The sequence below is a fragment of the Diadema antillarum genome, unplaced genomic scaffold (genome assembly GCF_040938485.1).
Source record: "Diadema antillarum isolate AM-2024a unplaced genomic scaffold, OU_Dant_1.0 seq00001012_RagTag, whole genome shotgun sequence".
NCBI classification, from domain to species: domain Eukaryota; kingdom Metazoa; phylum Echinodermata; class Echinoidea; order Diadematoida; family Diadematidae; genus Diadema; species Diadema antillarum.
In genome coordinates this window covers 410,273-426,379 of record NW_027271848.1, presented here as the reverse complement: position 1 = coordinate 426,379, position 16,107 = coordinate 410,273, and the positions used below count along the sequence as shown (strand labels likewise).

Here is a 16,107-nt window from a genome sequence, read left to right as displayed (position 1 = left end):
ATACATTTTAATTTCTCAGGTTCAGATATAATTAAAGTTTTTTAAAGTTCCTGTCTGCCAGTGATTGATGGCATTGGTGTGAATTCTTGCCAGGGTACTTACTGAGCTACTTCATTGTATGGCAGTGGAAAATCCAATTGTTTGCAGGAAGCCAAAAAGGAGCCGTCTTTATAGACTTTGTTCCCCATTTTCAGTCTTGGCTCGTGAGAAACAGGTGTACAGTGTATTACATCTGTGAACAATAACCACATCTTGAAAGCCAGTGGTTTACACCATTATGATTTTCAAGGGTTTTCAGGTAATGATTTTCAGGTAAGGATTTATGTGTTATATGTTGTTGATGAAATCATCCTCCCCTCCAAGATAGAAGCCTTTGAAAGTTACTTTGCAGATCAGGCCACCAAACCAGTGTGCATTCAAGGCATTTCATGGGAAAATGTCCATTGCAGATTGCTTGGCAGACAGATTACCATGGTCGTATGAAAAAGAAGTGTGCAAGTCTGTATGCAAACTCCAGGCAAAATGAAGGACTGGTGTACAGTCAATGCAATTTGTTTGACAGTTTCCCCATGTTCAGTGACTGTAAGCATGGGCACAAGATGCCATGCTGTGATGTGTGAACGACATTTTGTTACTGACTGTAGGTATCATATCTCCTGCAATAGCTAATCAGTTGGCAGAAATTGTGCTTGTTGTCATGACTACTTATATAATTTGGGTACATTCACAGTGAGTCTTTGTAGTGGATTCAAGCATAATTTGGGGAATCACAAATATGTATTATGAATATTCAACAGTAGGAGGGCATGTGTGAAATCCTTTGTTTTGATTGGCTGAAGTGATGGATGTCAAAGTATGTCATTTCTCCTGTGTTGACATCTTCCTCCAGACCACATAGAAACAAGTAGGAAATTCTCACTAAATAAGGTTTGTTCTTCCACCAAAATCTACTTGTTCCATCTGCCATTATTTTTGGTCCTAAAGATGATTTTGTGTAGTACAAAGAATACACTTACAGACAAGAATGAAGAGCAATAATCAAGTACATGATATGACTGTCCCTCCCAACTTTTTACATTCTCATCAGAGAAGAGATGTACATACCATTAAAGGGACATTCGAGACAATATAAGTGTAATTTCACATGTAGTACATGAGTCAATAGTCCCATGTATAGATTTGCAGAATTTATTGTGGTCCTGGAGCAGAGAAACCAAAACTGCAAAACCCAAAACATAATACACCGAACGAAGCTGATGGCTCACATATTCCTGTATAGAGTAGCAGTGTAATTCCATCACAGTACCACTTGTCTAACAGCTTCACCTTTGTAGAAGCAGTGGCGATAGCTTCTTGACTATCTGCAGTCCCCCATATCTCTGGTGATGGTACCTGCTGTCTTCAGTAATCCATCTGTAATTGTGGAGTTACTATATGGTATATTGATAAAGACAAAGCTTTTTACTGACATTGGTCTAGCCACTGAGAATGGACATTTCCATAGATTGTTCTTTGTTTTTGTAACTTAAAGTATGAGGAAATCTTCAAGTGGACTTGAAGTAAAGCAATTTCATTCATTTCATTTTTTTTTTTTTTTTTTTTGGTCACATTGGTACACCAAATGTCATGCGTTACACTTTTCAGAATTGTACTTGTCATGTAGTGTTTAAACAACTCCCTTGTTTTGGGTGTCGTGGCTTAAATCATTTGTAATTTGTGATCAAATGTTTGACGTGTAAAGTGTGGGCAGACCCAACCAGACCTATGATTGGCGGACTAGACAGTCATTTAAAAGTCTGCCCTAAAGCAAATCTCTTTGAAAGTTACAATGAGGTGCAGTGATATAATTACATTAAAGAACTCTTCTCCAAGGACAAGCAGTAAAGGCTAACTACATTACCTGACATGCAATTCTCTTGAAATATTACTTTATCATTTTTGATCCTGGATTAAACTAATTGTGATGTTATACAACAACTGTAGATAGAATATTAGCAGACAAGCTGCTTCTAGCAAAGTTAATTTTCAAAGCGTTTTCAGTGCTCACATTTCAAGGTGAATATTTCAGCAACAACGGGAGGGAGTATCGAGTTGCTTCAATGGAAATTTTCGTTGGCAGTTGCCGTGCAATGTACATTTTGTCTTTCCAGCTTCTCATTCTCTTTTCCAGCCTCAAAGTGTGAGAAGATGATGCGTCTGGTTTTTGATGCTGTTCAACATGTGTTGGTGGGGGGAAAAAAAGTGATTTAACTCAAATAGGAGTTTGACCCGCAGTCATGGAGTACTGTAAAAGTGGATATTTTCGCGAGAGTAATTTTTCGCGCTCGGCGGGTAAGATGGATTTCGCGTGTTTTTAATTCCGTATCAGGACATTAACTACTGGAACATATGGCATGCAAAAATATTCATGTGCCTTTATTTTTGCGCTAGCGTCTGGTTGTGCAAAATGCATGAAAATTTCCACACCGTGAAAATTTCCACTTTTACAGTAGCTTATGAAGAGCACATCATAACAGATGTGGATCTCGCTGTAAAACATGGCTTTTCTTAGAAGGTGGAAACATTAAAACTACTGGACTTAGCTGTATATACAAGGTTTGTTTTCAGTGAAATCACTTGTTCATTAAATTGACAACTCTGCAAATTTTACTATGTACCTGTTATTACAAGAGTATCAGAGAAAGATCAAATAAAACCAGTGTAATTTATTAACTCTGCACATATTCAAGGTAAAAAACAGCAACAACATTTGCCAATTTGAGACAGACACATTAACTTATTGTGTCTTCAATTTGAGGATCCGTTTTTAATTTCTGCAACCAAGATAAAGAATAGTACAGCATATAAGCAAACACTGTATAGTTAAATAAACATGAGATGCTGGTAACACTCATGCATTACCTGGGGGGGGGGGGGGGATTATCAGTTGTTCCCCACCAGTCACTGGGAGTTTCAGCCTTTTGTGAGTTTATAAGTAAATACATTGTATCTCTCTATAATTTTCTGGAACCTGATGTGTTAATGATAATAGGTTCAGACTTAGTGTGAAACATGCTAATTGAGGCATTGGTGTGTGATTGCCAGTGTGACAAATGAGAGATTTGAATGAAAAACTTTTTGCTAAAGAAGATGGTCGATTTGTCCATCAAAAAGGTGAAGATTACTCCCAGGAGACATATATATCTAATGGACTTGGGTTCGTTTACATGACTTTTTATGATACATGTATGTAGCTTATTCAGGCATAAATGTAATTATTTATGCATTATTTTTTATTTTGTTTTGCTACCAGAACTGGCCACTCATCCCATTTTATAAGAGGGTGGCTTATCTATGATTTATAGTACATTATGTATACAATATGTATTTTTATGTTTATCTTGGCAATGTTTATGAAAGAAATTGTACGCTTGTCAAATTGTACCATATCAAAATATATCAGAGAATAAACTGTCATCGGGTAATGCATCGCCACAGACTACAATTTGTTGTATTGCATATTCAACTACAGTACATTTATCATCAATAATTGATTATATTAGAATTTATATCTGTGTCCCTCTATCCACTTACGTATCAATTAATCTATCTATCTATCTATCTATCTATCTATCTATCTATCTATCTATCCATCCATCTATTTATCTATCCATATCTATTTGTTATATATCTGTCCATTCATCCATACATGTATGCAGAATTTTGTCCATTTTATTTTGTCATATACATACATGTATGTGCAAGTCAACTTGGTTGGGATTATGCTTTAGCACAGTTAATGTGCACTCGTAGCAAAAGTAGCAGTGAGAAAATAAAGATGAGAAATAGTGTTGTGTCAGCCCAGGGAATTACCAGTAAGCTGTAACACAAGTACCCATGATTGTATGTGTAGAGAGAGGAATGTATGCAGATGGCAAGGATTGTGTTCAAACTCAGTTTAATTCTGTAGACACATCTTCCTGTGGGCCACACACACAAGAAGGAAAAAAGTGAAGCAATAAAACAAACAGTTATGAAACAGTAACAAACATGATAAGTGGACACTTATTCATTGTTTGCTCAAAAGAAAGGAATATTTGCTGTAAGCCTCACAATATTTCCAGGTCTTACATGTTCCTGTACATAAAAGCAGTTTTAAGATTATTCTTTCAGACAAGTCTGAGAAATTTACAAAGTAAGACAAGTGTTTTGCAGGAGATATGTCGAAGTCACTTTACCATTAAAATGTGCTGTGTCAGAAAGATGGAGGTACATGTATATGTACTTTACATTGCACTCATTATGTCTTACCTTGCTTAAAAAGTTTCACAATAGGTGACTTGCTTTAAAATCAAGGGGGGGGGGACATTAAGTTATTTGCACTTTCCTTGTGCAAACAGGCTTTTATTCGGGGAGCTGCCTCTTATAAAGACCCGATTTTTTTCCTAGATTAAGATGTCACTCTCTATGGGGCCTTTCCATTCCATCTTCCTTTCATAGTCACAGTTTTGTGTTCCTCTGGGAGTGAACCCACATGTAAAACGTAGATGGCGCTACATAGAGAAAATTCGCAGTAACAACTTCTCAACCAATTATGATCTCGACCCAGCATTAACATGATTTAATCATAGCTTCTTCTTCTTCTTCTTCTTCTTCTTCTTCTTCTTCTTCTTCTTCTTCTTCTTCTTCTTCTTCTTCTTCTTCTTCTTCTTCTTCTTCTTCTTCTTCTTCTTCTTCTTCTTCTCCATCATCGTCTTCTACTTAATATACTTCTTCCTCTTTTGAGGGGAGGGTACTTTTGAAAAATACAAAACATCGAGAAATCCGATCTACAGGGATCGTGCACGTTTGTGTAATTTCTGTTTTGCCGGTACGCTGTGTAGGAAGTTATGACATATGGAACAAAAATTAATAACGCTCTCAAAAGTGATAAGTTTTTGAGTTTGTGTGCGGCTGCAATGATTCCAGCGCATTTATTCATCTATTCTTTCATCTTCCCAGCGCCCATGTCGAAAACAGGAAAGACAATAGTAACTGTCATGTCAACCCCCTGGGCTCATCAAATCCGTCCAATACCTAAAATAAAGTGAAACATTTTAAATTTTGAAGAACGGGCAAATCTTGATCAAACTTCCTCTCTAGATTGACTGTCAGGTAGACATAAGGCAAGTTTGCTTTACTTCCATTCCAGCCGTGTTTCTTTTCTTCTCTGTTCCTTTCTTTCATCCCATGAGGGCAGAGATGGCCGAAGGGTTGATTTAATGTTATTTCGTGTCGAGATAAATTACGCAAAGGCAAATCGACGAGGCAACCATCATGGTCTCATACATTGTGCTTACTTGGATGCACACAAGGTTGCAATATTTGAAAACTGCGGACCCGTGAAGGCATTCGCAGTAATGTCATATAATCATGATTTCGACTTACATAGCAGTGATCTGCAGTTTCGAGATTAACTTTTGTTTTCTCAAATCGTAGTAGATGCCATGTCAAAAGAGTTTCGATGATGTTTCTTTGACCAAAAAAAAAAAATGAAAATAAGAAATTAACGTGATGATTTTCGGTAGAGATATCTTTGTGACATGTAAATTCATCTTTCCTTGATAATGGTTATGGTGCATTTCAGCGGATGTTAGATTCCCTGCATAGGCCAATTGAATTTCTTCAGGATTCCCATCTGACCCCTGGCATTCGGCACTTTCCCGAAGTTTTCCAGCTTACAGTCATGCTTCCAACCAATCAGCGCGGCGGTTGTTCGGGCGAATCTGGGCGACGACGATGCAGCTTGAGGCTTTACGATGACCGGCAACTTCCTGCGTACGGAATCTCCTTCTATTCCTGTTGACGTCGTCTTCGTCGATGTCGGCGATGAGGGCGACAACCTCTTCGACCTTCGCGGCGTTGGACGACCGCTAGAGATGGAAGGAAGATTGTTGTGCGCCGACGACCTCTTGAGCGGCCTGCCGCAGCTTGTGACGGTCGGGGAATCCGATTGGACTAACGGCGTGATTTGGCTGGACGCGCTGGGCGGCGTCTGACTGCGGCAGTTGGCATAGAAGTGCGCGTCTTCGGGGTCGGGCGAGACGCGCTGGCCGGTAAGGCGCTTGTTCAGGCGCGTGTATTCTCGGGTGATGAACCCCCATTTATCCGGCCAATTACTCCAAGCCTGGTATTCATGTCTCACGTGATCTTTCCTGTAGATATTGTAATAAAATGAGAGGTGTTTAATATTTATGCCCTCCAAAAGGAAAACTCGACAAGTTAGTTTGTCGTTTCTCATACAACGATCAATGACTGAGTGTAATGGTCTACCAAGTTCAGTTACGTGTCAGTGGTCATTCAAACACACGTGAAAAATTCTAAGACCTTCTTTTTATGACGTCATTGCAGTCTCTGAGTAGGGCCACGATCCAACTCAAAGGAAGCATATAAGTCAAATTTAAGGGTTTAATCGGAAAACGAGTTGATTCCATTCTTGTTCATATGAGATTATTTGCAATAAAAGCGGCTAAAAAACAAAGAAAATGAATGACAAGAAATACGGGATTTTTATCATAACTTGAAGAATATTCTTTGTTATATGTAACACGAAGTGAGATATCAGGGGAAATGTTTTATTTTGCCCTGTTTTGGACTAAGCCCGTTTGGTGACAATTAAACTCTTCCCATCTTCGTGATAGGTTGCATGATAGCCCTTTGAAGATAACGGGAAAAAAAGAATTAGGAAGATTTGCAGGTGGCGGGTAAAAAACATTCTGGGAGAGGTACAAGTGCTATAGATGTAAAGTTGTCAGAGATTAGGATGTTAAAAGTTAAAACGCCTGTTGTCCTAAAATATTATGCAAATTTATATGTGTATATTACAGAGGCTAGAGTGAAAAGGTCAGATGTAAAACAAACAAACAAACAAACAAACATAAAGCAAAGGGGGTAAGTCCGATGTAACAAGGTCAACATAGATAGAGCTATCAAAAATTCTGGAAAACGGAGATATTTTTGTGCTGGGGTCTTCATCTTGTCTGATTTTCGTGATTGTGACCGATATCGCTGTTTCATGAAAAAAAAAATGCTGAAATGACTTTGAATTCCACATTACTTTCATTTTCTTCTGATAAATGTCCGTTCTGTTAGGCTGTATATGCATCGTATTGGAGTGGATTTTCTTATTAGGTACAGTCATGTTTAATCCATTACCTCCTGACATGGGCACGCCGTGCATGCACTGCCGCAGCGTGGGGTATCATTAACAAGAGCTTCTTAATGCATGTATCAAATCGGTTTTTTTTTTCTCCGACAATGACTTCCACCCTTGTTAAGTTTCATTCCGCATATGATATTGGTAAAAGTGTTTTTACGATTGGCTTACATCGTTCGCACAATAGCCAGTATAATTATAATGGCATGGGATATGATAAATGATACTCACCAAATTTCGTCCACATGAACATAATTTGGATTCTTCTTGGCATTTATTGCTTGCATGTTATTTCCTGGTTCACGTGAAAATTTGTATGAAAGATATCAATGGAGTTTTAAAAAACACTACAGGAAGAGTTTTGTCTAATATACACTTGCATGACCACGGTCTTCCTGTTTTGTTACACTTCAAGAAACGTCACACAAGCCCCAATTTATATCTAGGCAACGCGAGCGCGCGTTCATTGCGCATCCTGGAATGACGTCATAATCATGGTCAATTGTACTCGTAGAGTTGTATCGGTTTACTTAGTACACTAGTCTTGTACTACATAATATACTCATATAGAGATAATTATATCTCTATGGCCCTACACATACTTGTACATGCCAAGTCCACAGTAGGCAAGTATAGGTACCTAAGGTAATGTTATGCTCTATAGGGTGCCTTAACTATGTGCCGACAGTTAGCCAAGTACGTGCATCTGTATCCCCATCAAAATTTCAGGGAGGTACATGCATTTCGAAAAATAAGAATATTATAGACCTGTATACGTTTGAGAAGGGGATTTATTACGACTTTGTGTCGCGCTTATGTTCATGCATGTATTACTGGAACACGGGGAATTGCAATAACTGAACTTTGAATCAGAGGACCACTTCCTTCAACCTCGCATCGACTCCGGCAGCTGAAGCGCGGGGTATTATTGCATGTTCAAAATAACAACGAATGTTGTGTAGCACAATGATTTATGTACAATATTTTTGCATTTTACTGGCAAATCCACATCCTGATACAGAACCCCTTCAAGACCACTATACAGCCATGGGAAATGAAAACAAGCAATCTAAGTCGACTCCACTGAGGATGATATGTTTTTACCGTCGTTTGCTTGTTTGTCTGTTAGCGAAATTACTCGAAAATTGATGAATCTATTTTGGTATAATTCTTAGGATAGATCTTGTGGTAAAACGATCAACTGCAAGAACCTTGGTTTTTTTTTTGTTTTGTTTGTTGTTGTTGTTGTTGTTGGTTGGTTTGTTTGGTTTTTTTTTTTTTTTTTTTTTGGGGGGGGGGGGGGTGTTTGTTTGTTTTCGTTCTATTGATGCGCGCACAATCCTATGGGGTTAAGGTCTGAATAGCTCAGTATAGCGAGGCCTATATCGATGAGCCTTGAATTCTTAATAGGCCTCTATTATAGTATAGGCCTAAATGTAAGTGGTCTGGATGTACAGATCAAAACTTGTCTGAAATCACCTTTATCTTCAAGTTCAACCGTATCGATGTACAGAAGGAGCAGTCAGCATTAACAAAATGTGGACACATTTATGTGTCACAGCATACCAGTAATCCACAGTAATTTCTTTTTCTTATATATAGTTTCAGCCTCTGCAGAAATGATTATGAATGGCGTTGCTCTGACGTTTGCCGCCATCGTAAATGCACTCCATGGAGATAAATGCACACACGCTTTTTATTTCACTTTGCATTGATTCATTTCCATTCAATAATGATTAGATAGTTAATCTAAACTGGTATTCCTGTAAAACCTAAAAATAAAATATTCGCATCGTTAAACACAGTTAACAACACACACACACACACACACACACACACACACACACACACACACACACACACACACACACACACACACACACACACACACACACACACACACAAGATATTGAAGAATGAATTAATAAATGAGTAAGGAATGACTGAACGAGAGTATACAACTGACGAATCATTCTGGGTATAACTGGCTAGGTGCCATGTCCTCCTTCATTTTCTAATGGTTATGATTTCTGACGAATAACAGAGGAATTATCTTCTTTTCCCTAAGAACTGAGTACATGTATTGTGAAATTCCTTTTTATAGTTTCTCTGTTTTTGTTTTTTGACTGACATCATACACAGTGTTATAGAATTCCTGTCTATAGAGGGCAGCAAATGGAATTACATGTACTGGGTAACCAAAATTTTACCCCCCCCCCCAAAAAAAGAGAAATATATATATATATATATATATATATATATATATATATATATATATCGCCCTATACTGAGTGCACTCTTTCAGATTTCCCTTTCCTTGAATGTGTATTTGCTAAATCCATTCTTGATTATTATTCAAAGGATCTATGTGCATGTTTTTGGCTGTGTGTTTGAGTGCGCAGTGTGTGTGTTTTCTTTGATATAGCTTTCTGTTGGTACAATATATGTTACTTCCGACATTGGTCGTGGAATAGTAGGCCTACAATATATTTTACTTCCGACACTGGTCCTGAAATACCAAAAGCACCCAGAGAGAACTGAACTCGCTTCACCCCCAGTCTCCCTCATTAATCAAACCAGACCCCTGACAATTTATTAGTACCGGCAGTGTGTTGTTGTTGTTTTTGAAAAAAAAAAGAAGAAGAGAGGAAAAAATGGGACCCTACTAAAAAAAAAAAATCCCTTCGGACAATACTGACATAAAATCAGACCATAATAAATCTTAGACAAATCAAACGTTGTTATAAGATATAATTTAATGTCTCAAAGAGGGAGCTCATAAGTGAATGTATATCCACGATCGAGGGAGCTCGCATAATTCAATGTCTCCACGGGGGAACTCATGACATGTGTGTGTGTGTGTGTGTGTGTGTGTGAGTGTGTGTGTGTGTGTGTGTGTGTTGTTTGTTTGTTTGTTTGATTGTTTTTTGTTGTTCATTTGCAATGCGATATTGCATCCGTCCTTGTTTTCGTTCTTGTCCTTGTTATAGTTTTTTCTGTCTGTCCGTTTCGTCTGACGTCATGTCAAGATTTTCATACATGCATGGAGTCTTTGATCTTGAGATGAACTTATCTTCTAGAACAATTCACCAAATTTACAAGCTTTGTTTTTTGTGGATTTCTCTTTTCCATAGATAGTCAAAATGTAATTTTTGCTGCTTGTTTATTGCATCGCAATATAAAGACAAAACCACTCTTATTATATACTGTATATGCCTATATGATATAAATTAAAATAATAATTTGGATAGGGGGCCTGTGTGATAATCGTCAGAACGTTTACATTAAATTGATCATAGGTCTACATTAGTGTAATGATTCGTGAATAAAAAGTTCTCCTTATATTTTCGAAATTTTGAATATTAAGTTTTTTGTTTTATTTTTTTTCCCCAATTGCCTGAAAATTATTGTTTTATCTTTAAAAAAATATGTCACTGCAGGTCCGGAATACAGGGGAAGAGGACGTTGCACGTATCAAAGAAAGTTTATTTGCAAACATAAATGAATTCTAGGTCCATTACAAGTGTAATATATGCCAAAGTGTTGTATGTTGAGCGCTATACTAAGCATGGATTGATGTGGTGATTATCTCTAATCCTAATCCGTACTCAATCTGCTTGACCACCCACAGTGACGCATTAATGACCCAATGTTTTACATCTTGTGTCCGTCCATTCAAACTTTAGTTGCTGTGCCTTCAGCAAAATCATCGGACTTTAAAGCCCTTTTTGAATTGTATTCACTTGATGTATGCCCTGCATGAGGAGTGATAGAAAATCCGCTTAGACTAATGCTGTTAGTGACAGTTTTGCTGTTGTACAATGTCGAGTCAATAAAATGTGTTGCGGTAAAAAAAAAAAAACTAGTAATGTACCAGAGAGGCTTATCTATTCAGCTAGAGCTGCGCATGTTTTCCTGATCTCCGGTAGGGTAAAGGCAAAGCCACACCGCTCGCAAATGTGACGTCAGTAAACAACACAGGTACAATACTGTACGAGGTTATGGCTGGATGGATGCGAGACGACGAACATTCATACGGACTCTGCTGTTTGCCTAAAACTGTTTGATTTTACATGCGAACTGTGACAAGGAGGATTATAGCAGTTTTCATACTGCTAGATTTGTAACTGGTGAGTGTTCAATTGTGCCCTGTCTGCGCAAAATTCCCCGTTGCATCGTGAGTATACGATTAACGTTAGACTAGAAATGTACCGGCGTATGGTTATCGTGCATGGGGACGAAGCTGGCACGTCCTACTGCGACTAGTTGTGCTCTGCCCCACGACACCGGGCCGCGCCCGCTGCGTCTCCGTGCACTACATGTTCAACGAAGTGGGGCTTTCAGCTCTGAGCTAGCTACTGTAGCTCTGTGCCAGACTGCCAGTATCCTGTAGTGTGGATAGCTCAGCTGTAGCCAGAGCACTCTGTTCGTTTGATTGGTCGCCTCGCATTTGGCAGAATATAACAAATAACTGCTGTTTGCATGTACCACATAGTGAAAAGCTACAACTGTGCTGGAGGAGAGTTTGTGCAAATGACTGAAATATAGTGACAGTGTGCCAATGTCAATGTTGCCATACAATTACAACTGTAAAGCATTTAATATGTGTATAAAACAGTTAGTGAATAGACCAAGCCAAGACAAGCAAGGCAGGGTTCTACCAAATGAAATGGTTGCATACCTTGCTTATTTTGCACTGTCATATGATACATTTGAAATACGATCAGACATTTCCTGTTCACGAACAGTCATCACAACCAGTAGCTCAAGTTTTCCTTGTCAAAACACAATTGAAAGTAATCTGTATTGTGTACACTGGCGATGGCTGCACAACTAGACATCTATGCTATGAGATCATGTCGTATTGTCATATAGGGTCTACCTGTGGACAACTGTGTTGCAAATGTTTGCTTAAAATTATTTTCATATTATCTACATGTACAGGTTGTGGTTTGGCCAGATGAGCAAAACAAAACAAATACAAATTGTGCAAATCTTCTCACAAACAAAGCATATGAAACTCATCAGGGTTCAAAATTGGCGATGGTCTGCTCTCCATTGGCCACCCAAAATCACGTCAGACTAGCTAAAAATCGTCAAATTCTTAAGTTACTTGTCCGTGTGGCTAGCCAAAATATTGCTTTAGTGTCGTACAGAGCTGGAGACCTTTGGAAGCACAAATTAGTACTTAGTGAAATGTATACATATCTCAATCTGTACCTTTGCTTTTTTAAAAGATTTCTACTTTCAAGTGCAGAAATGTTACCACACACTGGAGGCACTACTTTTTTTTTCTTTTCTTTTTTTCCAAAATACATAGTATGTTTTGCAGTACTTTACCACCAAATTCTGTTTTTGGTATATTTGAAGGGACTAAATATTGGGGAAAAAAAGTGATGTGATTGTGAGAAATTGAGTTTAAGGTACAAATGTATTGATCATTTATCACACTGTACAGTACACTAGTCCATTGATAGTGCAAATTTCAATGCTTGATCCTTCTGTGATTAGCTGATTGAAGTATTTGTTGGAACCTTTGGGTGCCTAAGGGGTTAAATTTCTATCAGATTCCATGAACAGATAGTTTTATACCTAAACATGACCTGCATTGATTGCCTAGCTCTGTCTGTCCTGCATTAATTATGACACACTTGTGAGGACGAATCCTGAGTATACACATGAACTCGGGCAAGTGTCTACATGGGAAATGTGTGTTGTAGCAAAATCAGCCGTCCTCAATGGGTTAAGATGTATGTTCATGAAACTGTCAATTAAAAGGGTCAGAATTAAGAAAACTCTGACTATGTTGCTTGTGGATTGATTTGAAAAGCAAAGAAAGCTTGTAACTCACACCATGCAATGTAATACAGCTGTAATAGGCTATTCTGGGAACAAAGAACTGGAAGAGATTTATCTAATAATATCTTTCAGTATCAGGCAGGGAGCTGAGGGCTCTTCACATTGAGCTGCTTTCTTTGTGTCATGCAAAGTTCCCCTTCCTTCCATTGTCTTTGTGGGTCATTGTCTTCTTCACAAGACGTTATGAGGGATAATATTTTTGCAGTATATTTTTACTACATTCACATCATGAGCAAGAACAAAGGACTATTTATAGTAATATGAAACCTGTAACAGTAATAACAGAACGTACAGTTGAGCATAATATGCGTGCTCATACCTGTTGTAGTTTTGATGCTTGTGAACCAGGTGAGAAGCTACACTTCAAAATTTGACAGTAGATGTACTTGTATGTGACTTGCTCCATTTTTTTTTTCTGGGGATGTGGGTTAAATGTGACTGCCAATGTATACCAAATGTTGCAAGAATGTCATAGCTGTTTACCCTAAAATCCACCCTGTCTTGACGAGAAGAATTATTAAAATATAACTTTTTTCAATGTTTACCTAAAGGTGGCTGATCCATTACACATACTAGACAGAGTAGAGCCATGTTCACAATGATAGTTGAGTATCTTGAAAGTAAGAAAATACAACATTTCACAACACTGTACCTGCATCTTACATGCAGCTTAGATTCCCAGGAAATGATGTCACTCCACTTCACCATTCTCCACTGGTTTGTTGATTGATGGAAATCATGACTGCATCTATAGGGTTTTCTTTTTCATAATTTGCAACTGCAACCCCTCTTCCCATTACAATGTAGATGTCATTGTGGTAACTTTGTAGTGCATAATCTCACCAGTAATTTGGAAAAACTTCAAACATTTTGCATGGCTTTTTCTTTTGTACTTTCAAGTTAAAACAAATTTAGTAAAGATTCGTGCACAGGTCAGTGCTGTCAATAATGGCATCATCATCCCATCTGAAGAACGTGTTCTGACCAATAAGACTGTCAAATGCAAAAATTGGAACTAGGGAAATCTGTTATGTACACGTTTGTATGCGTTTCATATCAAATATGAATGAAAGTTATGCTAATTTTGTTTGCTGAATTGTCCTCCAATCAAAGGAGTGAGCTTAAACATGGAGCGGCGTTTTACTCTAAATGCGATAATTGAGGTCTGGCTTCTATAAATTATACGAGTGTGGTTGCTAGGGAAGTCTACCCCTGTGTGTTTGTCGCTGTATTAGAGCTGGGTCGTGCACTATCAGGGGGGCGTTTCATCAACAAGTTCGTCGGAGTTTTCACCGACAAATTTGCTATCAGCCAATCAGACCAAGGATTTCATTAGCTTTTAACAGTTGTCAGTGTAAATCCTTGCGTCTGATTGGCTGATAGCAAATTTGTCAGTGAAAACTCCGACGAACTCGTTGATGAAACGCCCCCCAGGAGCAAGAGTCTGAGGATTTGTTTTCCCTTTTGATGTATTCGGCCAGGAAAAAAAAAAACAAACTGTTTTCTGCTGGAAGATTCATCAAGGTCATGCACATAGTTACTTGTAGATTGTGTAGCAAGAATATCATCCAGTGAATAGCATTGATGCACTAAAGCAAAATACATACAAAATAGTGAATGAACAGCGAATGATGAAACAAATACAACTGTAAATGTTGCGAGGAAAAGCAGAGATATTTAATCAAAACATTTGTCTTGCAGGTCTATGATACGTGTATACAATGTATGAGCGTGAAAAGTGCGAGTTGCAAGTATAATGTCAGAATGTACTCTAATACCTGGGCCAGTATGTACATATGTATGTATGTATGTATCTACAAAATGTAACACCCAAGTTTATCACTTGATCTGTTTATTAACATTGCACCACATTATAGAGTTCTTTCACGGTTGATGTTGTTTGGTATTGCATGGAAATTGAAACATGCAGGCAAATTGGGAAAAGTAGGCTTCCTTGTTACAACTATAAATGCGACAACTTACCATTTCCTTATGATATACCCTATGATTAGGAAGAAAATTACATACAGTTGTAAACATTTTCTCAACATTTTGTTCCTTGTCATTGGAAGGTACATTCGTCACATTTTGGGAAGATGAAAGTATTCGTGAAGTCCTTCATTTCACCTCAAAATTCTATTGACATTTGTGTGTAATAGAAAAACATGTTGCTGAACCTGGACAAGGGACAGGCAACATGATTAATATTTTTGAATTCACATTAGCCATGTGTTTCAGAGGCCTTCCAAAAGCGATAAAGATTTACAAAGATGATGATTTTCCAAGCTTTAAATAATCTGCAAACATCCCTATCAGTGAACTTTCCGTTTCCTCACTATCAATAACATGGCTCTCCTACTATAGGAAGATAACTGGTGATGCAAATGGAATAATCTACCACATAGCTCAGATGTCATTCCTGGGCACTTTCCTGTTTTCAGAGATTGCTTGGCTCTGATAACTCAACATTGTTTTTAAGGAGAAACTATGTTGTTTCTGACTTAAATGTAGCAATATCCAATCAGTACTGAATGTAAAAATCCAGTGAAAATGCAGTGTACCATGTAGGTTATAGTTCAAATCTCACACATTTTTATTATTTAGATTATTGTTACATTAAAAAATATGCCAATTATATTAGTTGATGATATCTTCAATTCATCAGTTTTCCATCTATAGACTTGCATACTTATAATGTTTTCAACATAAGTTAAAGATAATAAAAAGTTTTGGTACCTCAAAAGCTTCCCTGAATTTCCTTGTCTTGGTTTGTGTTTAAGGTTAAAGTACGTTGTCTGTGAGAATTACTCGCCCCAAAGTGCTCTCATGTCTTAGTAATCATGCAATAATGGTTTCGTACCAGAGCCAACGCTGTACAGCGTCGATAAATATTGTACGAAACCACTGACTGCGATCAGCAGCGTGCAGCCCATTGTACGCATAGCTAACTGCGACCAGCAGCCCCATACGCATAGCGTAATGGGGCTTCGCATTGTAGCATTCAGGATCATGACAGAATTAGTATCGCGGGTAAATGTCAACTTAAAATCCAAAAATTTCTTCGATTTGAAGAC

At 37.9% G+C, this 16,107-nt stretch overlaps 1 protein-coding gene across 1 annotated transcript; it reads right to left on the bottom strand.

The window, feature by feature from the left end:
* Positions 1-5,611: 5,611 nt before the first annotated feature.
* Positions 5,612-7,461, bottom strand: LOC139742657 (uncharacterized). The gene is made up of 2 exons (XM_071653185.1): positions 7,406-7,461; positions 5,612-6,173 (listed from the first exon to the last, which is right to left on the bottom strand). The coding sequence occupies exons 1-2, from the start codon at positions 7,459-7,461 to the stop codon at positions 5,612-5,614; spliced, it is 618 nt and encodes a 205-aa protein (XP_071509286.1).
* Between the last annotated feature and the right edge of the window lie 8,646 nt (positions 7,462-16,107).

Bases quoted from the DNA above. Each gene is read 5' to 3' on its own strand.
- LOC139742657 (XM_071653185.1), bottom strand. From the start codon at position 7,461: ATGCAAGCAATAAATGCCAAGAAGAATCCAAATTATGTTCATGTGGAC. The intron at 6,174-7,405 runs GTGAGTATCATT...CAATATCTACAG, and splicing joins GTTCATGTGGACGAAATTTG to GAAAGATCACGTGAGACATG.